The sequence below is a fragment of the Rhinatrema bivittatum genome, chromosome 17, assembly GCF_901001135.1.
Source record: "Rhinatrema bivittatum chromosome 17, aRhiBiv1.1, whole genome shotgun sequence".
Taxonomy (NCBI): Eukaryota; Metazoa; Chordata; class Amphibia; order Gymnophiona; family Rhinatrematidae; genus Rhinatrema; species Rhinatrema bivittatum.
Genome location: NC_042631.1, coordinates 11,875,173 through 11,897,820, shown reverse-complemented (window position 1 = coordinate 11,897,820; position 22,648 = coordinate 11,875,173). Strand labels below are relative to the sequence as shown.

The window sequence follows — 22,648 nt, the reverse complement described above, 5'->3', positions numbered from 1 at the left end:
GAATGTATCCCCACCCACCATGTGTGCCCCCCCCCCCCCATAAAAACAAAGTGGCCCTGGACCCCATTAGCATCAGGGCATGGCACCAGCATTTCCTCCAGGAGTGTGGGACTGGGAGCCAGTGCATGCTTCACAGGCCCAGCCGTGGCCTTGCAGCCTTCTCTGCAGGATTGCTGTTGGAATGGAAACCCGCACAGGAGGTGGCAGGGCTGCTGGCTTCCAGACCCCACGTAGGGATGGCGTGCTGTTAGTGCTATTTCACAGATAGTCATAGGGGCCAGGACCACCCTATAGCTTTGCAGAGGAGGTGGTGGTTGGAGGAATTAAGTGGCAACATAGGCTGGAGCAGCTGCAGCCCGAGGATGGGAAACAACGGTCAAGAGCCTAAGATTCATTTTTTTTTTTTTGCTATCCACTATGTTGTCTGGGTCACGCTGGCCCTGTCCCTTCTTATACCCACAGAGTAGACAAATTGTACAGATTAAAGAATCTCTCGTTAGCTTAATTAGATAAATTCAGAATGCTTTTATGGTCTTCAAGGTGACAAATTAAAATCGCTTAGTCGCTAGCAAGATGCAAATTAATGGTCCCAAATTTCTAAAAAGGTTTCCCTATTGGGCACAGAAAGGCCCAAAACCTCTCTCAAAATCAGGTGCAAATGTCTTATTCGGATACAGTCACCTTTAAAATAAATTAGCAGTTTCAATACAATTTGGGAATGGGCGAGAATTAAAAAGAACCGAATTGGCAATTCCTCCCGTCCGTGAAGGCACAATTACGCAGCAGAGCCGATAGCAAGCTCTGGGTACAGCCCAGCCGTTTACGCCTCGGCTCCATTTGTACCATCCAACCGAACAGGATAAGACCATGTGAGAGGCTCGCATCATTCACCATGATGCAGCATCACGAGACGGACAATGGCCCCCACCCCACCATAGCAGCAGAGACAAAAAGGTCACAGCACGACATAGACACTCCACACAGAGGCATGCTGGTATACAGAAAGGCAAACCATTTTCTTGAGGAGGAGAAGATTCCTTCCTGGACAAACAGGCTTAGACAGGTCGCTGGCTCCAGACCCTATAACCATCCAGAACATTATAATATAGACAGTCAGTTAACCAAAATAAGTCACACATTTAAAAAAAAAAAAAAAAAAATCTTGCTTTCTTCACTAGAATCTGTATTAGGTTTGTCCCAAGGTGGTGTGCAGACAATGTCATAAGCACCTCCCACTTTTACTGTTGATCGGATCCTAGGGTAATGCCACAGGATAAGTGCAAATTTGTTGTGGTATTTTGTTCAAAGTTTCAGCAACACAATTGGATTTAACAAATCAGAAATCAAAATGTTCCAACTGCAGAAATGCTTGGGGATATTAAGGGTGCATTCGTTTGACAGGGATGTGCGGTCCAAATCGAAAACCTCCCATTTCCAGTTTGATTCGTTTCAAAAGAAATCAATCCCTAGTGGCTTTGAAAAATCCTCAAAATTTTCCAGTTTTTCCATTTCAACAGAGAGCATGCACAATTTCCTCAGAAATAATAATAATAATAATAATAACACATGCTTCAAGCTTTCTTTATTGCTGTATTACTTTGCAGCCAAAAGCCATGGCTCTGGCCAGCTAGCACCATTTTCTATGCAGAACCGATGGGGCAGGAGTGACCAGGAATCACCCTTGCACCAGCACTCTACAGAGCAGTGAGAGGAAGGTGAGGCCACAGATGAGTAGGGAGTGTTTTTTCCTTTGGGATGTATTTATTAGCATTTGATTGCACATTTACATCAGCAATATTAATGCGTGGTACAGTAAAATTCCAATTTATTTCGGTTCAGCAAATGAACTGAACCGAAACAAACATTAAAACTCACCCCCCCCCCAAAAAAAAAAAAAAAAACTGAAATGAAAATTGTGTTCCTACACATCCCTACTAGATACTGTACATATGATAATTAGAAGAGTCAGCCAAAGTAATAACACCTAATACAGAAGAGACTCCCAGAATGAGAGTATAAAACACAGTATATCCTATTCACTATGGGGCTCAATTATTGGAAACAAAAAAGGAGCAAGTGTCACAACATTGTCGGTAGCGATGCATCCCGCCTTACCCCCAAATATGCTCCTTCAAATCAGATCGCTCAATCTTTTGGCATTATTAAACATATTTATAATAGCAGCGTTTGTGTTTCTGAGACCAGCTGCAGCTTCTGAGGAGGTAAATCCTGCACAGACCTTCAGGATCCATAGAATGAGCTACAATTCCAGCATCTGGATTCCAGATGCCAAGGGGCTTTTACTTCTGTCTAAAGAAAGGCTTATGAGATCATACAGGTCTGTGTCCCCCTCTCCCCTATAACTTGCAAACTGCTTCAGCTCAAAACATTGAGGGGCTTAGGCAGGGATATGATCTTTGTAGTTTAAAGGGGTAGGGCATGATTATTCATGTGGCATGGGAAGTTTAAGGGGAGACATAGAACAAAAGGTTCTTTAGAATCCATTTTCTAGTTTAGAAAGAAAATTTTTTTTTTTTCTAAGGGTAGGTTTTTGTTTTTTTTTGTCACCGGAACAATTCTTATAAGAAGGATAAGGTTAGTGCCACTGGAGATCTGATGGAACCTCTCACAATATGTTTCTAAATTAAAGTGCTCCTAACCTTAACTGGCCAGGTGCTTTTGGGTGAACCTGCAGTGGATACCCATTTGTACCTAGAATATTCCATTACTGCAGATGGCAGCGAGAATGGTAGACTCTGGCAAGGATCTGTGCTGCTGTGGCCTTGCTACTGAGGGATTAACTCATTTCAAATTCCTAACTGAAAGCTACAACTAGATCTCCTTCCATAGACAAGTGGAGGAATGGTCTAGACAGAATGATTAACAGCTCCTTAAGATGGAGAACTTGTAATTATGTTATATATGACTTAAAAAAAAATAAAAATCACTGAACTTAAATTTTGTCGTCAACTTTCCTAAGACCATACAAGTAAGCATTAGATTTGTCTGTAACTAGAGATGTATAGACGTCAAAATGGGATGTGCCATGCCTGCTCTTTAGAAGTTGAGAGATTCCCCCCTTCTGGAATCTTTTCATACTTTCAGAGATATGGAACGGTTCAAAATCTGAGGCGGCACTAGCTCACGTGAGTCACTTGCAGGGCTGGTTTCTTCCCCGCCCGACAGACATCGCCAAATCACAAGCTTGGGTTCCCTGTACCCAATTAGCATAAGTAGTAAAGGGAAGACCTGCAGTGCTTCCATGCCAGGGCCACTTCAGATGTGGTCAGGCGTGAATCATAATGCGTTGGGAGTGTGGGTTCTGCTGACATCTACCTTCACGCAACTCCCGTGAGACTGGAAATAGTGAAGGTGCCAGAGACAGAAGACGATCTCAGGAGATCGATCTGCAGCCGAGGTTAAAGGGAAGATCAGTCCAGCAGTCTAAGAACTAAAGGTTATTCGACTCATGATGGAGTCTTTAGATAAATATATAATCATGGGGTTTTGATGATGCTGTCATGTTTTCAAAAGTAATACAAATTAAAACTGCAAGCACACAACGACAAAATTGGAGGATCATATTGTTCAATTTAAAAAAATCTTGAATTGCAAAAATTTGGAATGCAAAACGTTAGTGCTACATATGATTCTAAAAAGCAAAATAGAACTGGCAAAACCGTAATCTGTATTTCAATATTGAGAGGCTGAACATTCCTAAAATCAGCTGCTATTTGAAGTGTTGGGCTGTACCTCCAATTGGAAGGCTATTATTATTATTTGCCCTTTGAGTTAAGAAAGCAGGTGAAGCAGACTCCCAGATTGGAGAGAACAGATGCAAGTCACCTGCATAAGCCCAATTTTTCTGACATCATGAGCAGCTTTACCTTGAAACAGTCTGATATTCTTAACACTCTCTCTCTCTCTCAGCAAAAAGCAGTTCTTGGACAAATCCAGCAGGTGATGTCCCAAAGGCATACAGTCCTTTTTCTACCAGCCACTTAACTATTTTCTGTTCTCTGCTCCTCTGGACCATTTATAGATTTAGCTTCAGGATAGCACAGCGACCGTGCCTATCTAAAGTTCTGTTGACTGAACTTGCTTCTGGGGGAACTGGGGGTGATATATAGATATCTCTCTCTCTCTCTCTTCTGATGTTTAATAATCATTATGCACATATTACATGATTTGCTTTGTTTTTTCTCAACTTTAAGGGCTAGTAGGCATTGGCTCTCATTTCAAAAAGGGGGATTTGGATAACAAAACTGATGGTATTAGTTATACTTCAGTTAGTGTGGACCTCTATAATTACAAGCAAAACCAAAGTTGTATATGTATAAAGCATGTCTTGGAAATGCAATTTAAAAAAAAAAATAAAATTAAATGTAGCATTCCAGATGCAATTTCCTCTTCATTTGAGTTTTACCTTTATTTTGATTTTTTTTTTAAATTAGGTCTCAGGATAAGTCGGCTTTTCTACAGCCCACTAGGTTTATTTTGATGCTGATGCAACAGATCATGGGAAGCAATAAAGTAAAACTAGAACAGAAGAAAAATGTGCCAGGCAACTGTGCCTGTGCTGAAGGAGCAACAGACAGGGTCGCCCAACCTGTGGTGGACAAGGATAAAGAAGAAAGCCCAATGTAGAAGCACCTTTATCCCACCTTTAGCACCGGAAATTATAAAGGAGCATGCTACTACTGCAATGTGGAGAGTGCACTCAATTCCAAAGGCTACCGTTTCCCATTTTACATATTTTTAAGAGACAGGACAAAAAACAACAACATTGAAACATGGCCCAGGTCAGTCTTTTCCATTCATAGTTTGGACTCTGGGGGGAAAACAGACTTTCCCCCCATGATGTGCTCGTCGAGACGTATTGTCCTCTTTAAATGGTTAAAGACACTGTGTTCACAATTTTCGTATGCCCCTGAAGAAGCTATTAAGCAAAACACTGGCAGTGTTGGGCTGTGTTATGCTTATACGTAAAGGGGTAGATTTTAAAAGAAGCGCGATCAGCCTACTTTTGCTTGCGCATCAGACTCAAGCAAAAGTACGCTGGATTTTAGTAGATACGCGCGGAGCCGCGCGTATCCACTAAAATCCTGGATCGGCGCGCGCAAGGCTATCGATTTTGTATAGCCTGCGCGCGCCGACTCCCCCCGTTCCCTCCAAGGCCGCTCCGAAATCGGAGCGGCCTCGGAGGGAACTTTCCTTTGCCCTCCCCTCACCTTACCCTCCCTTCCCCTACCTAACCCACCCACCCGGCCCTGTCTACACCCTCTCCTTACCTTTGTCGGGGGATTTACGCCTCCCGGAGGGAGACGTAAATCCCCGCGCGCCAGCGGGCCTGCTGCGCGCCGGGCCGCGACCTGGGGGCGGGTACGGAGGGCACGGCCACGCCCCCGGGCCGTAGCCACGCCCCCGTACCCGCCCCCAAAACGCCGCGACGACCGGGCCCGCCCCCCGACACGCCCCCCTCGGAGAACCCCGGGACTTACGCGAGTCCCGGGGCTCTGCGCGCGCCGGGAGGCCTATGTAAAATAGGCTTCCCGGCGCGCAGGGCCCTGCTCGCGTAAATCCGCCCGGTTTTGGGCGGATTTACGCGAGCAGGGCTCTGAAAATCCGCCCCAAAGAGTCTATCCTTTAACACCTTTTGAGGATGCAGGACTATTTTTAAGGAAAATTTAAAAAATTACAAAAAAAATTTTTTGAAGCATTAAAGAATGATGAAGGTGAATGATTAGAAGACCGGTTGGTGTCTTGTTTCGAAGTCACACAATGTCAGGCTGACACCTTCTTAGGCTAATATTTCAATATTGTTTTGGGTTCCACATTATTGTGTTTGGATTTGGTTATTGTGGTTAACCAGTTGACTCCTGTTTTGAGTTGGAAAACAGACTTTCCCATATACCTTAATATATAAACAATGAAGAAATACTCGGAATGGATGGGATACCCAATTCCACTGTATATTTGCAAAAAGAAAAAAAAAAAAACAGGACACAAATGTTTATTAAAAAAATATATATTCTGTATAATTCAGGATTGTGTACTGTTCTAGCAACCACAATTATCCATAATACTTTTGCAAAATATGTTAGCAATGACATTTGTCCAATAATCATGCATAGAACAAATTTACAGGGACCTAAATAGTACAGAAATGAGTTTATGATTTCCAGGCACCAGTGAAAAAAAAAAAATTGTTTATTCAGTTTGTCCCAAGGTTCTTGACAGCTTTATCAGTGACCAGTGTATAAATAGGGAGTTCATCATAAGATAAGAGAAGCAAAAAGAAACTCTCTCTCTCATGAATAAGAGCTCACAATGAGGAGAGCCAGCACAGAAGGTAACATATCAGTTGCAGCAGAGATAGGTCCTCACCCAGGCAGTGAAAGACCTTTTCAGTAGCCGAAAATAGAAGCCTCTTGATAGCACTACACTGGGTCCATTTATTCCCCATACAAACAGGTTCGCCTTTCATCAGTTTCTCATGCTTATCTGAAGTTCATCTCTCAAGGAAACAGTTGGTATTTTCATCAGTAGTTTTCCACAAAAATACCTTATTTAGGTCATTCAAGAAATGCCATAAAATTTTAACTGTATAAGTCCCATTACCGCCATCTTTTCAATCAATTTCACTAATCCTGCTTTGCAGTACAGTGGCTGAGAATGAGTAACACGAGAAGGAGCTCAGTTACCACTGGGCCAAAAATGTATTAGTGATTGGCCAAGAGGTCATTCCAGGCCACCATAGGTTAAAAAAAAAAAGAAAGAAAGAGAGAAAGGAAAAAAAAAGCAAACAGAGGGCCAGGGATTTTACTTGTACTATTGCACTAAATCTTCAGTATAACATGAAACTACTAACCTTTTCTGCCTAATATACTCTACCGGGGAGGCTGGGACAATGAAGGCGGGGGAAGGTGGAGCATGTCAAGATAGAGAAGTCATTAAAAAGAAAAACAAAAACTCAAAACCATTAATAAAGATATTTTCTCCAGCTAGAATACTATTTGTTGTTTTACCTATTGATATTTATGGAACAATTTAAAAACTAGCCAACACTGTAGTGAACTCTATAGCTATCACTACTTAGAAGTACTGAAAAGAAAAGGCCAACCTGAGAAGGAACGATGCAATTTCATTTCCGGATCTGATCCCCATCCCATATACTGTCTCTAACCATGCAGTAACCATTACCGTTCTGTACAATACTTAACAGGACCGTTACGGTGCCTTCTGCTTCTCACTGTTACCACTCGCTGTATGGCCATCCATCACGAGAAAGGATAAAAAACAACTGATCCATTGCAAATAAAACAATTTTTAACAAGCGGATCAGACAGTTTTGCAGTAAATAATGTTAACATGCTTAATGAGGGGGCGGGGTAATTTTCATACCATTACTTTTTAATATTGGAGGTATCTCAGGTATATAGATATACCTTCATAGTTATTTGCACATATCTGAAAGTATTACAGAAATTAATTTAGAAATACTAAGCGATACATACCTAAACCTTCCGATTCAAATAGGCAAGTATCACCCACCCCAACATCTCTGCACCAGGTTAGGAAGTTTGCCGTGTTGTCCCGTGCAAAGAAAGACCCCGAGGGAGCATTGGTTCTACACGGAATCTTCTTTCCTGGTAGGCTCTACAAAGAAAATTTTAAAAAAATGTAGATTTAGGTCTGTGTATAACTGCATTGGAGAGATATTGTGCCACGCTATATCTGTAGGAGTAGTAGTGGTTTTAAAATACCTGTCTTTTTACCTTTTCAGTAGAGGGGAACAAAAAGACATTAAACACACAAAAACCAGAAGCAGCTTCCCAGTGACCTGGAGTCATCCAGCAGGTAAGTTAGGTGCTACCTAACAAACTTTTCTAGTGAGGTACTTGCTCACTGCAACAAGTTTAAGATTACCATTCTCTATCTATGGCCCAAAAAGTAACTTCCCGAATATGAGCCCTCATAAGAGGTGACTGGTTGGGTCCTAAAAAAGCAAGAGGCTGGCCTGGATTTCTGCAGAGGTCTAACTAGGCAAAGCTCAGAGGATGGCAAAATGTGGCAGTGGATCCAGGCCGCACACTCCTGCTGCCTCCTCTGTCAGACTGTAGAGTTGTTCGTCCCACGGAGGGGAAATAGCGTTCAATCAGTCCCCTTCCAGACTAAGGCCTTGGCAGTAATCGGCTTCCACAGCCTAAGCCAGGGTCGGATTTCCCATAAGGCCAACCTAGGCCATGGTCTAGGGCGCAGTAGTCAGGGGGGGGCGTTTATACAGCAGAAATAAACATTTACAAAAGCTTTTCAGTATTATTTTGAAAAGGCCATATAAAATGCTGTTTTTTAAATTTACATCCATATACTTTAAATAAATTGAGCGGTACATTTACGTTGCCCATCTCTACAGTTTGCGCTGTCTTGCTCAGTCACAGGCAAAAAGCATTTGCTATTTCTCTCTCACACACTCAGCGTAAACCACGTGTGAAAGGGAAATTCCAGATTTGGCGTTACAATAGTGATTTCATTATGCTCATATCGCTTGACTTCTACACATCTACTGATATAAGTACATAAAATATATCGTTACTACTTTTATATACTGTTTTGTTAGCTGAGGGCTGAAAGCTGTAAGCAGAAAAAGTTGACGGGGGTGTTCGCCAGATAAGGGGGCTGCGATTTTTATTACAAAACATGAAACACACACAACTTATGGCTCGTTTATGCAGCATCATTTAATGTGGGGTAATGTAAGTTTGACACAAAATTCAAAACATTTCAATAAAATTCTATAATGTCAGATGAGAATCGATGTAAATCTTCTGCATTTTATGTCAATTTTATTCGCTGTTTTTTGTATCGAATACGCCATCTGGGTGAATAATTTGAACTAACCAAAGAGGTAATCGTCGTACCTCGTATGGGTTATATAGGCAGATGTCTGCATTTTGCGAGCTGGCCCGACCGGAACCCATGGGCCGGGTCAAAAATATTTCAGGTCGGGTCGGACAGAAGAACTTCCGTGGAGCGATGTGGGTCCCGCGGGCTGAAAATTTTTTTTTTTTTTTTTTTTTACTGCTTTGGTGGTCTGTTTTGTTTTGCTTCTGGGTTCACTCGTCGCAAGTTTAAAAACGTTTCAAAAATAAACTATTACATATTAAATTGAAAATGAATAATCAACTTTTGAGGGGGAGGGGGCACAGAATTGTGCTTTGGCCTAGGGCGTAGAAATGTGTAAATCCGGCCCTGAGCCCAGCAATTAACTACGACATAAGGGCCAATAAGCTCCTGCAGTCTGCCGTGCTGGGCCCATGGCTGCCCTCTTCACAGGGGCGTGCATTCGTTTTCCAAAGAAATAAAAAAAAAAAAATGGAATGAAATGCTGCTTCGGTGTGTCAATCGAAAAAAAACCAAACCACCCAAAACCACCACACACACAAAATGTGTTTTCCCCATTTTGTTGTGCAACCCTGGGTGCCCAGCTCAGTCTACAGTCACTTCTGAAACAATGAACCCCCCTTGCCCGCCTCCAACTCAGCTTACCCTAGCTGTGGGTTTCCAAATGGGGCAGGAGCAAAACCTGCCGGGTCCCAACTGTGCCAGACTCATAGCCAGCCAGGGGCCCGGCGTGGCAGGAGCATCCACGTTTGGACTATCAGAACCCCATGAGGTGTGTTGAGGACGGTGGTTGTTTCATTGTTTTCTTTCAGTGGTGTTGGGAGATTTTTTTTTTGGGTGGGGGGGAAGGAGGAAAATCTGGCACCTTTCTTTCCTTTTGCATTCTTCCCCTCCTTTTTTTTTTGTGCTTTGGGGTTTATTTCAGTTCAGATAAAATGACGACAATTTTCATGTCATTTATTTTGACACGTGCACCCCTAGCTACACTGAATGGTGGCATCTACGCTGCTTCCATAACGACCGACTATAGACCAGTTTAGCTATCTCACTCTCTCTCCCTAATATTAGGGCTCAGTATAAGTGTAAATTACAAAATCTACTGCAGAAGCAGTAGTGAGACTGAAAACCTCAAAGAGAAACCAGATGTAGGAGAGACGAGAAGCATTGGGTGCCAATAAGTCTTAAAAAAAAATCTAAAATCTTAAACTTACTGCCATGAGAAAATTGGATGCACAACTTAAAATTTACAGCCACATTTGGAAGAGACTTCTCTAACATATAAAAAAGAAAAAAAGACTTTTCACACATTTTACTTCCTAATTTTCCTAAGCACTCTGATAATTTGCCATTGAACTCTGCCTTTGTAAATTCAACAAAAGCATTTGACTTCCACCATCCTATATATTAAATCAGGCTGAAAAAAAGGAGACCAGAGAGACACCTTGAAGGACATTTACTGTGATTCACATGCGTTTAAACCGTATAATTTCAACATCTCTTTAAATAAATCTTAAGAAACAAGTTTCATGAGAGTTAGGGATCATCTAGCCTTATCCCATACCCCACTGTGAAAATGATTTTCTCCAATTAATAAATTTTATAAATAAATAGAGAATAATCACTTTCCAACTTTAATGACAAAAATTTCCAAACCAATGTACATGTTTAACTATCACATAAAATTATACAAATAAAATAACATTTTCTATAATGGACATAACACGTTACCATCTTTCTGTAGCCACCAAAAACATACCTGCCTACTCAGCCCTCATCCCTAAATCCCTTAAACCTATGGAGCGTTCCCAGATTTAATTCGGAAGCTCCGCCATCAACCGTGTTTTTATTTTACGCTGAAATCTCATCACCTCCATTTCTTCTCTGATGTCCAATGGAAGACTATTCCATAGCTTGGGAACAGACAGAGATTTTAGAGTCTTACATGACGGGAACTCTTAGCCAGGGGAAGTTGCACCATAATCTTGAGCGAGTAACTCTCAGACATTTCCAAAACATCTTATTCCGCAAATGAGGAGGGCCCTGCCCCCACAAATGCTAGCACCAATACTTTAAACGTGCATTTCAGTTTTGCAAATGGTGGAGCTGCTGATTCTGTCCTGGACCGTCCCAACACCAGCCTAGCAGTCATTCTGCTCCATTCTTACACATTCAGGGGGCACATGAGTAAGAGACAGAAAGAGAAAGATTCCCCATATGGAATTTTCTCCTCTTTTGTAGAGAGAGAGTGAGAGAGAGAGAGAGAGAGAGAGACTCCAGTATTTACCTACTGTTTGCTGGATAGTATGCAAATGTACTCTGGCTTTGTGCTAGAAACGGCCTACATAAAAACTCTGCAAAAGCAGCTCTCAATGCTCCCAACTCCTTACCCCCTCTCCTTCACTCTCCTCCCAAGCGCATGCTTGTCATGTCACAGATGTGCCTCTCCTATCAATCCCCGACACCAGTTTTTCAGTCCCAGTCTGTGTGCCCATGTAAGCCCAAGTCACCATTATGGACACGTTCCTCCGAAAGTGTAAAGAAAAGCGCCAAGCTTTAACAAACTGCAAGGTGGCAGCATTTCCACAAAACAAATTCAAGGATAAAGGATGGAGACAGGTTTAGAGGAAATACTTCTATGATGAGAGTGATAGATACCTGGAGGAGACAAATAGTAAACAAAACCAGAGCAGCGTTTAAGCATTCTTGGGACCAATACAGAAGGCAGCATTCAGAGCAGTGGTGGTGGTGGTGGTGTGGGAGGGAGGGAGGGTAAAGAAACTCTCAGTCTATACAGAGTGGTGGGACAGCAGCAGCAAGCTGTCAAAAGGCGGTAGCAAGATAACGAGATAGAGGCAGGGCTTTTCAGATAATGCGGGGGGGGGGGGGGGGGAAGAGTGGTAGTTTGCCTAGCATGGGCTGTGGGCAGACCGGACTACACATTTCAACCAAAGACCAAAAAGGATAAGAGACGACATTTTCTGCATGCAGTTCAGCCATGAAAGTTTAATAGCTAGAAGATATCTTTAGCTAGAGCAGCATATGTAGAATAATGTTATGATGAATGTTTTCTTTGTAAACAATGAAGTAGTGTTGAAAGTTCGCAGTATACAAGATATGTAAATAAATAACTGAATGAGCCAAAAACTCCTACTAGTAGGTGTATGTAGTGCTGTACAGATATACTCCCATGGTGACTTAGGGGCAATAATTCTTCATCAACAACCTACTAATAGACGGATTTTACAAACTCCAAATCCTAAGAAAGCTCAAGCCACTGCTATACCCTCAAGACTTCCGAACAGCTGTACAAGGCTCTTCTCTAAAACTTGACTACTGCAATGCCCTGCTGCTAGGCCTTCCAGCCTCCACCCTCAAACCCTTCAACTACTCCAGAAAGCTGCGGCCAGAGCATTCACAAACAGCAAGAAATCAGACCACATCACACCCATCCTCAAAGACCTACACTGGCTTCCAATCCCTCAGCAAATACAGTACAAAAAACTCTAACCATCATCCACAACAACCAAACCAACTGGCTGCTCACCCCCTTTCTCCTCCATACTCCCACACGGAACCTTCACTCCTCAAACATCGCCCCCTAAAGCCACTCATTGGATATCAACAAGGGAACGAACATTTTCCTTTGCCGGCCCCACGCTATGGAACAAACTCCCCACAGAACTAAGGACAGATCCATCCACCCAATCTTTCAAGAAAAATCTTAACACATGGTTATTCCGCAAAGTCTTTCCAACATCGCACACGAACCAACCCGAAACCAGACCCTAACCCTACACTCAGAGCAACCCTCCCTCCCTACCACCACCACACCAATAAAGTCACCCGTTAATATGACTAATTAGCATTAAAGTACTATGTATGCTATTTAATTATGCTACCCATCCCTATTACCGTCTCTGATACAAAATATACCTAATGATAATTACTGTTACCCTGTTACTCTAATATTTAGCACTATTTATGCTATCTATTCCTTTTTGCTATACCATTATTTATGCTCTCTTTTGGCACTGTTATTCCATTATTATCTATGCTCTCCCTTTTGGCACTGTTTTTTTACCCATGTTGCTGCTATAACTTCCTATGACATTTTTCTAATCATTTACTGTGCCTGTCAAAAGGAAAGGACTTCCTTCCTGCACCTTTTCAAATTATTTGTAAACCGATGTGATTATGTAAAAATCGAACACAGATATATAAAAACAAATAGGAATGTTTTCCATACTGAAACTGTTCTAACTTGTAGATAACTGTATGGGCTGATGTAGTCACTTGCACTCTAAGAAACTTTTGCGATTTGTATCCTGCGCTTTATGCACCAGATGTTAGCTTTAAAAAATTTTTTAAAAAATACATTAAAAAAGTGTCTATTAATACCTAGTGCATTGGTTGCCAGTTAGCATTCAAGACTGTTGAAACAGAAACCTAGATCTTATTCCTTACATGAAAGTAATTAATGGGACTACAGCATGAGTACTGTTAACGACTAAATCTGAACGCCCACTAAGCTAAATATTAATGTGTAAAAGTCCAGCTTATTAACAATTACAAAATCAGTACTTGCTAGAATATACCAAAATCTGCACAGTGAACGAATGTCCTTCAAACACAGAACGCAAGTGTTAGCAAACGCGTAGTATGATCGCACAATAAAAAGCTTTCTTTAAACACCTAGGTAATGATCTGTTTTATATTATCCTTGTTAATCAAATGTGCTCTAAAAGTATTGAAAAAATCCAAGACAATATGTTAAAAGTAATTACCATAGCCCAATGTCATGAATTAGGAATTCAGAGCAAAATCTTTTGATTGTGCAACATTTGCTATAAAAATGTGATTTACAGAGTATCTGCTTCTGTTCTGGAGCTTCTAGTTAGTTTTAAAATATTTTATAGAAGCCAAAAGCTGAGAAACTGGAAAATGGTTCTCTCCAGAGTTGCAGTGTCCTGCCTGGACTGTGCTTTCAGTTACAAAATATCAATGCTACCAAGAGCCAAATGGTTCTTGGAAGCATTGTATAAAACTCAGAGACACAAATCACACAGATTAAGAGGGCTTCACCTGATCCAGAGACTGGCTATAGGGATAACTTCAGGGTTTCAGAGCAGCTGACATATGATACTACGCTAGAGGTTAGCAACACAAAATGGACTGCTCACAGGCAACTCATTGATCAAGAAGCAATTCAAAAAAAAACAACTTTGAAAACGTAGGGATAAGACCTTCTCACGTTAACAATAAAATAACCTCCAAGTTTATCTATCTAGGAGTAACGAAATTCAACTCGTTTCCAATGTGAGCAAAAATAACTGTGCTGAGCAATTGGCCAAGAGACTCACCTCAGTCATTTCTTGTTTACAAGTTCAGTTCCTGCATTTACTCCAGCACTCAGGCTAATACATTTTGCTAATTATCAGGCCGATACAGTACAGTGCGCACCCGCGATTGGACACGCGTTTGACGCGCTAGCGTTACCCCTTATTCAGTAAGGGGTCGAAAACGCGCGTCCAAACCCCCCAAACCTAATAGCGTCCTATTAGGTATTCCCGTGCGATTCAGAAGGGAAAATGTGCAGCCAAGCCGCACATTTTACTTTCAGAAATTAGCGCCCAATTTCTCCAGGCACCGGGAAAGTGCACAGAAAAGCAGTAAAGACTGCTTTTCTGTGCACCCTCCGACTTAATATCATGGCAATATTAAGTCAGAGGTCCCGAAAGTTACAAAAAGTTTTAAAAAATTTGAAGTCGGCCCGCGGATTGAAAACCGGACGCTCAATTTTGCCGGCGTCCGGTTTCCGAACCCGTGGCTGTCAGCGGGTTTGAGAACCGATGCTGGCAAAATTGAGCGTCGGCTGTCAAACTCGCCGACAGCCGCCGCTCCTGTCCAAAAAGAGGCGCTAGGGACGCGCTAGTGTCCCTTGCGCCTCTTTTTACCATCAGCCCTAATTTGAATACTGAATCGTGCGCACAGGAGAGTGGACCGTTCGCCCACTCTCCCATGGACTTTACTGTATCGGCCCGTATGTAACTTTTAAGTGCCCAAACAGCAGAGAAAAGTACACGACTAGGCCAAGTTGTGTAAGCATGCACTTCGCTCCTTTTGGAAGAGAGAAATATTTTCCATGGGGGGAAATTTTTAAAAACTACATGTGAGTGGGTACTTTTATCCATAGACTTTGCATCAATAAGTTACCAGGAATTATTTGCAATAAAACATAAATCATCATAATGCCTCCATATCACTCCATGGTGAGACTGCACCTTGAGTATTGTGTGCAGTTTTGTTCACCACTCAAAAAAAGAAAGGATGTAGCAGAATTAGAAAAGGTTACAGAGAAAGGCGACAAAAATGATAAAGGTGATGGAATGATTCACCTACGGAGGAAAGACTAAAGAAGTTAGGGCTTTTTAGCTTGGAGAAGAGACAGCTAAGGGGGGGGTATATGAAAGAAGTCTATTAACTACAGAGTGGAGTGTAACAGGTAAACGCAAATCAGTTGTTTACTCTTTCAAAACGTACCAAGGCTAGGGGACATGCAGTGAAGTTAACTACTAGGGGATACATTTATGACAAATAGGAGAAAATATTCTTTTACTCAGCACAATTAAAGGCTGGAATTCAGTGCCAGAGGATGTGGTAAAAGTGTAGCTGGGTTTAAAAAAGAGATTTGGACAGGGTGACTGGAATACTTGTTTGAAGCAGACTCATAAGAGAAGACATGCTGGGGAGGGGGGGGGGGGGGGGGAAGGATAGGAAATCACCCCAATCAGGAGGGTCTTCAATTTTTAATGAACACTGGGACTTGGGGACATTTGGCAACATCCATCTGGCAGGAATTATACTTGCTTCTCAGACATAGCCGTATTGACTTTTTTCTGTGCTCAGATAAGCTGGGGTCTAAAGTAGAGGAGCCCAACATCCTCTCTGCTACACTGTCAGATCATAGCCCCATTCTCCTCTTCCCCTTGAATCTCAGCGTGGCAGGAGGGAGGGGTGGCACATGGAAGCTTAACTTGTCCCTTTTGGGTAGCAAGGAATTTTCAGAAATTATACTTATACAGGAATTCTTCAAGATACATTATTTTCAGGATTACAGTCCGGTTTTATTAAGGGAAACGCCCAAAGCTGTGTTGCGATGGGCAACTGAGGGGTGCGCCAGTCACCTTAAATGGCAGAGGCTGAAGCGAGAAGCCTCCCTTAGTAAGAAGATTTCAAGCTTGGAGAGGCAACATAAGGCAAGCCGTTCTAGGCACATATGGAGAGAGTTGCAGAAACGCAGGGCCAAGTTAGATAGCATTCAAATTGTGCAAGTGGAAAAGTCCTTTTGTTAAACTAAAACGAAATATTTATGAGCACAGAAATAAACCCTGGCTCTTTTATGGCCAGATTGCTGAGGGAGAAGGTGGACGAGCGGCTTAGCCACTGGTATCCGTACTGCTTCAGGTGCTTCCACATAACAGATGAAGGGCGTTAAATTAGTGGGATCTGCAAGTCCTCTCTCTAAACTGGGTGAACTGGGAAAATAGCAAATAGCATTGTCGCGCATCCCTTCCAAAATTCCCCCACTTATGTGGTTCTCTCTCTTTAGAATTCCAAAGAGAGACAACTCTCAAATGGAAAATGTTAGTTTCACAGACAGCCTGGTAATTCATGGCAGGTGATCTGAAGGTGGTTTCCTATCACTAGTGTCTGGTTAGAAGAATTCTCTCCTATCAGCATTCCTGTCAAAGGCCAAAAGATTGTTTTTGCGTACGCCACACCAGTATTAAAAGTCCTTCAGAACGCATGACATTTTCACACTGAACACTACTAAAACTTTAGGCACCTACTGCATCAATTAGGCAAAAAAAAAATAAAAAAATTATATATATATATATATATATATATATATATATATATATATATAAATAATTTATTTTTTTTTAAATATGGGATTTAAGTTTCTCCAAAGTATTTGTACTGTAGCAGATCATGCAGGAATAATTAGATTTCCATCTGGCAGGGCTGATGCTTGTTGACATAGTGTAGTGCTCACAGCCCCTGCTCTCAGATATCATGGAAACGGTTCCCCGACACCCTTTTTACAGCCTCCACTAAAACATGCATGCGGTTTCATGCAGGATGTGAAAGTTTGAGTGAAATGCATGATGTAATGCTGGAAAAAAAAAAATAAAATTCTGCCAGATTTGTTCCTTAGCTCCAGGTTCAGCCAGTTTCACTGGTGCTGTGAAGTCACATAGAAACGTTTTGGGGTTTTTTCACTTCTTCAAAAATAAAAGGATCTAGAAATTGATCATAATTAAATAAAACTGAAAATTAAAAAAAATAAATAAAAATCCCAGGAATTTACTTTTGGTCAGTCTCAAAGGACATTTAGAGCGTGACATTCAAAAGGATCTCTAGAAAAAACGTCAGAACCTCTCTTTCCTTTGTTCTGAAGGAATCCCAATACTCCACGTTTAGGGCTCGATTTTTAAAAGGATTTTTGCACATAAAACCCAGAGGCCAGCGGGTGTAAAAAGTATGCCCGCAACTCAGTTACAAATGCACTTGTATGCACAATTGACCACCCCACGGAATGCCTCTTGCAATCAACGTAGGGAAATGATTTACAAGAATGCTTTTGATTTTTCCCCCAAAATATGGAGCGGATTTTTAAAGGATTTATGCGCGAAACCGCTCCTGCGTGTGCCGAGCCTATTTTACATAGGTCCTGCGACGCGTGTACGTCCCGGGGCTTTATGAAAGGGGCGGGACTGAGGCCTCCGGCACAGCGGCTACATTTTGTGTGCGCCAGGTAACGCACACAAATGTAGGCCGCGTGCGTAGGTTTTAAAATCTGCCCCTATGTGCATAACTCTACAAGCCCAAAGTTACACCTGCTGAGCAGCAGGCCCGACTTCATGAAGGTATGGTATGCGCACTGCACACACCCGAGAAATTTCAAAGTGGGACTTAGGCACATATGTACGCTTTCAAAATTCAGGCCGTTTTGAAAGTTACCTTTCTTAGCTGCAGGAGCACTTAAGAGATCCTTTAATTCAGCTGGCCATAAACAAAATCATTAAGCAAACTCCCCATTTCCCTTTCACTTATCAAGGAATGCTTGCAGAAATAAATTCTAGCTTTACCAATTACATTAAGGATCTATGGGGACCTTCATCAGAACCCAATTCAGGGTTCATACAGATGTATAGAAAATATAAATACAGCATGGACTCAAGGAAGGAGGAGGATATTTTGAAGATGCTAACTAATACTGCTGTTTTGAAGAGATAGATGGTTAACTTAGATGTGGAGGTAATGTAACCAGTAGAGCAGCTATGCTTGGAAGACTTGGTACAGCAGGGGTTCTCAACCCAGTCCTCAGCACTCAGCCAGCCAGTCAGGTTTTCAGGATATCCAGAATGAAAATGCAGGAAGTAGAGTTGCATGCAAACCTACCTCATGCACCTCCATTGTGGATGTCCTGAAAACCTGACTGGCTGGGTTTGTCTTGAGCACTGGTATGAGTATCCCCTGGTAGAGAGATTTTAGTGGTTGGATCTCAGGACTGAAGAAAACATGCAGCGACTTAGCAACCTGTACATAGGTTTGCATGAAGAGCTAGGATGAGATGCCAGTTCGCTCCTCTGTGAGCTTGGATTTGATACAAAAGCATAAGAAACAGAAAACCAACTAATACCATTCCCAGACTAATTCAGGGGTGGCCAGCTCTACATTGCATACAAAATGGAGGTAGTGCATGCAAATCTCTCTCATGCATATTCATTGTGGATATCCTGAAAATCTGGCCTGTTGGTGGCCATGCTTGACCTAATCCTGACTTTTTGTATTTTCTCATGGTTTCATTCAGTATTTTGTGCTACATCTCAGTTTCATATTCATACAATTCACTATCAATTAAATCTACCTTTAGGTCATATATGTTTCTGGTATTTAATGAACCCCATTATTTTAGATGACATATTTCAAATATACAGTACACAGAGGAAGAGGATTCTAGCTTGCCATGCAAATCCTTGTGCATGTGCGGAATGGGGAAAGATTACTGGAGTTTATCAAGCCTTGTCCCAAATAAATGCACCCCCCTAAAACAGACATTTCCCTGCATGCCACTTACCCAGAACTACTTCACAGCAGAAGGAATAATCTATGGACTGCCAGAGCAGAGTTTGCCAAGCATAAAAAATATAGCTTAATAAGTAACACAGTGTAACACAAGGCCACATGAAATCTTAAGTGGGATATTCAGAAGCTGTAATACAAGGAACCTTAGAGAGTTAATGACAGCTCTACAACTATTTAATATCGCTTAAATACAACAAAATATGTTCTGCTGTGATCTAAGTCATGCTCCACAGGCCCGATAGCAGAACAAGGCAGAAGTATAATTTTGAGGCACAGATAGTAGAAGTCTTAATTGAGATGGGCTCTTTAATAAAAACCTAAGCACTAAAGGATAGCAGCAATTTTATATTATTATGCATAAATAAAAGAGAGAGAGAGAAGATGAATGCGATCTGCAGGTTATTTACAAAAATACAGTGCTGATCTGACACATAAGGACACGAAATGCGGAAGAAGAGAGCCCGGAATGAGCAAGTGAGAGTTTCCGGCGAGAATGGAGGTGTAATTCATAAGTGGGACAGTGAAGCAATGTCACAAGTCTGCTGTGAATCATTGCCGCCCCGCTCTATAAATAACTAGTTTCTCTCTCTTTACCAAGTTCTGCTGCTTCTTTTCCAACTCATTTGTCTCTGTAACTCCATGTGGTATAGCGGGATGAGAGTTCTTAAAAAAAACAAACAAAAAAAACCAACCCCTGATTGCCATGAAGCAGAAAAGAGTCTCTCCCCCGCTGCACAAAACGAGAACAAGGTGATAAATCTTTTTTTTTTTACAAGAATTCAAATACAGAGTTTGTCTTGGCTTTCATTAATGAACTGTAAAACTGAGCAGGCAAATAATAGGTTATTACATTTATTTGTTATATTAATTTTTTTTAGTCTTTGTATATTTACTGAAAATGAACAAAAAAATTAAAGTGGACGGTAGCGTTTACAGATGTGCAGAAGTCCAATTTAAAATAATCCCGCCAAACCTACCCCGCACAAGATGTGCCTGTTATTTGGTTTACATGCATACTGCCTGATTTTCTTAAGTACGTGCGTTAAGCGCAAAAGCCTCTCCCCCTGGGAAGAGCTCCACTCAGATGGGGTAAATATCGATGCGGGCATGACACGCAAGCTTACATACATACTGGCAGGCAACTTTGTAAGAAGACAATTTCTGTGTGTAAAACACTGTTTTATCTGGAGACGTTCCTTTCAAAATTACATTCTTTAAGGTTGTACACTTCCATTATTTTCATTTCATTTATTTGAAATGAAATAAAAAAAAATCAAGACTCCTTCCCACCAATAAAAACCAAGCACCTAAAAAAAAAAAAAAAAAAAAAAGAAGGAGGAAGGCCCTGGTCCTTCCCCTCCAGATGCCTCTTAACCCGTTGTTGTTGGTCCTTAAAGGCCAAAGGGAGCAGGAATGATCCCCCAGCTATTCCTACTCTGCCTGACCTTTACCATTTTGTGGTATGGTCAGAGATGTGGTGCACAGAGAACCGTGGCAGGCATTATAGTTGCATCAGAATATAATCTATTCAGGAGGACAAGGTAGGAAGAAAAGAGGAGAGGCAGATCTCTTCATAAAACAACAACATTAAAGCAACAGAACTGCAGGGGTTACACAGTAAGCAGGCGACACTGGGGGTTGGTCCGGAAAGAGGGACTGGAACATTCATGTACACCGATGTGATATACAGACAGAAGAAAACGGAGACAGTCACAAAAATTGCTATCAAAAAGGAGAGGTGCTAATCGCTAGGTGATTTCAAATCTGCCAGACGTTGATCGGGACATCCCAGATGCAGGAGTCATCCATCCTCAGCTGTCTACAGGAAGAGCTGTTCCAGCAAAAAAAACGGTAACCGAACCAAAACACACGAGATGGGGGCCTGGTACTGGGACCTGGTGCTTACAAACGGCGAGAATGTTTGTACCGGAAGTGTGTGAGGCAGGGGGGGGGAGGGGAGGGGGGAGAATCACCCGGGATCCACCGATCACCACATTGTAATGGCTCAGGATGAGAAGACAGCCAGTGGTGGCTCATTCAAAAGGTGAGGAACCTGGGACTTCAGGAAAGCTGAAAGTGGGGGCAGGGCTGCGGGGCACACGAGGGCGCCATTTTCAAAATGTGAAAGAAGGGTGGGGGGGGGGGGGCGATAGTCACGGAGCACTCGCTAGGTGAGAGAGAGAGAACTGTACATATCTACCACTGTCCGAGGGCACATTCAGCTCAGGGTGGTAGGAAGAGGTAGTGGTACACTGATCTGCCTAGGGCATTACAAACCCTTGCACCAGCTCTGGGTGGGTGAGGGAGGTACCTCCATGAGAGAAGCGTGGATAAAAACTGAAAATAAAAAATACGGTAAGGTCAACAAACTGTTTTGTTAAGAAATTAAATAAAGACCTGAAGATTTCCTATAGCATACCTGTTTCAATGATTTGTTTGTAAAACCACCTTGTAGCTTTATTTATTTTATATTTATTTTTTTAAATAGGAAAGTTTCTAAATCATTAAATTTTGGGTGAAATTCTCCAAATAACCACGGAGGTTGCAGGTCATTGGTTACTTTGTACAAACGGGTTTGGCAGGCTTATGGCATAAGCCAAAACTTCCCTTTGAAAATTAAGGTCGGTGAGGGGGAATGTGGGCCCTTTTGTATCCGTTTTAACTTTGCACCTGCTTTGCAGAAGGTATGACGTGTGTGCGCACGCGCGCGGGCGTGTGCGCGCTGAAATCCTGGGGGGGGGGAGGGGTAGAGAGTTCAAAATGAAATCCCTGCAGGTACTTTTACCCCCGGAGGAATGGGAGTGGGGTTTGATAAAAAAAAAAAAAAAAAAAGGTACATCGTTTCACAGCATTCACATTTGTATCAAACACTAACGAGGATAGGGGATGTTAATTTCAAACACCATGTCTACACCAGTAAATGCACATTTGCCAACATAAACCTCTTAAAATGTTCCTCTTCGTGTTTAGCAAGAGCATACCAGGATAGATTTCATGTGGTTTTTTAGGGAATAGGTTTTACAAAAGGTCTCACCTATGTTTGCCTATCTCCAGATATTTTTCATTTTAAAGTCTCATTTACTGCCCATCTACCCAACAGCTGTAGAGGTAGTCAGGTAACCAAAAATACCTACACACCCCTCTCCTATAACTCAAATTTCTTGCATTTGTCCAAAACCAAGTCAGTCCCATGTGCTGGAGATTGTGTCCAGATCTTACCTTGCCTAATCGGTTGTTCTCCATGGTACAGTCTTTAAATTTCTCTTGCAGGGTCTCTGCCAGCTGACACAGAAGAGCACCGTTATCTAACTGCTCCATAAACGTCTCCGCTGTGATTTCCTTACCTGCGAGAAATCAAGGAAAAACCCTCTGGTAACAATGGATGGAAGAGGGACGTACATCAAATAAACATTGCATCCTAGTCATCTGAACGCTATGAGGGCCCAACAGTGACCTGCGTAATGCCCAAAATTATTTTCATGAGAATATCACCATTCTATTCCCATCAGCCATGGGGGGTTTTTAAGCAGGGGGAGCCAGCTTTCCCATGGACTGTAACCGAACACCCTCCCACCAAACGAGGAGCCAGGGA

General features: G+C 42.0%; 1 protein-coding gene across 6 annotated transcripts in view; it reads right to left on the bottom strand.

The window, feature by feature from the left end:
- The window catches only part of GAS2 (growth arrest specific 2), a 95,749-nt gene that overhangs the window by 56,684 nt on the left and 16,417 nt on the right, over nt 1-22,648 (bottom strand). For all 6 annotated transcript variants that reach the window (XM_029583004.1, XM_029583008.1, XM_029583006.1 and 3 more), the window contains 2 exons: nt 22,276-22,400; nt 7,518-7,659 (listed from right to left, as the gene is read on the bottom strand). In XM_029583004.1, the coding sequence (XP_029438864.1) occupies nt 7,518-7,659; nt 22,276-22,400 (267 nt within the window). The remainder of the gene's footprint in view (nt 1-7,517; nt 7,660-22,275; nt 22,401-22,648) is intronic.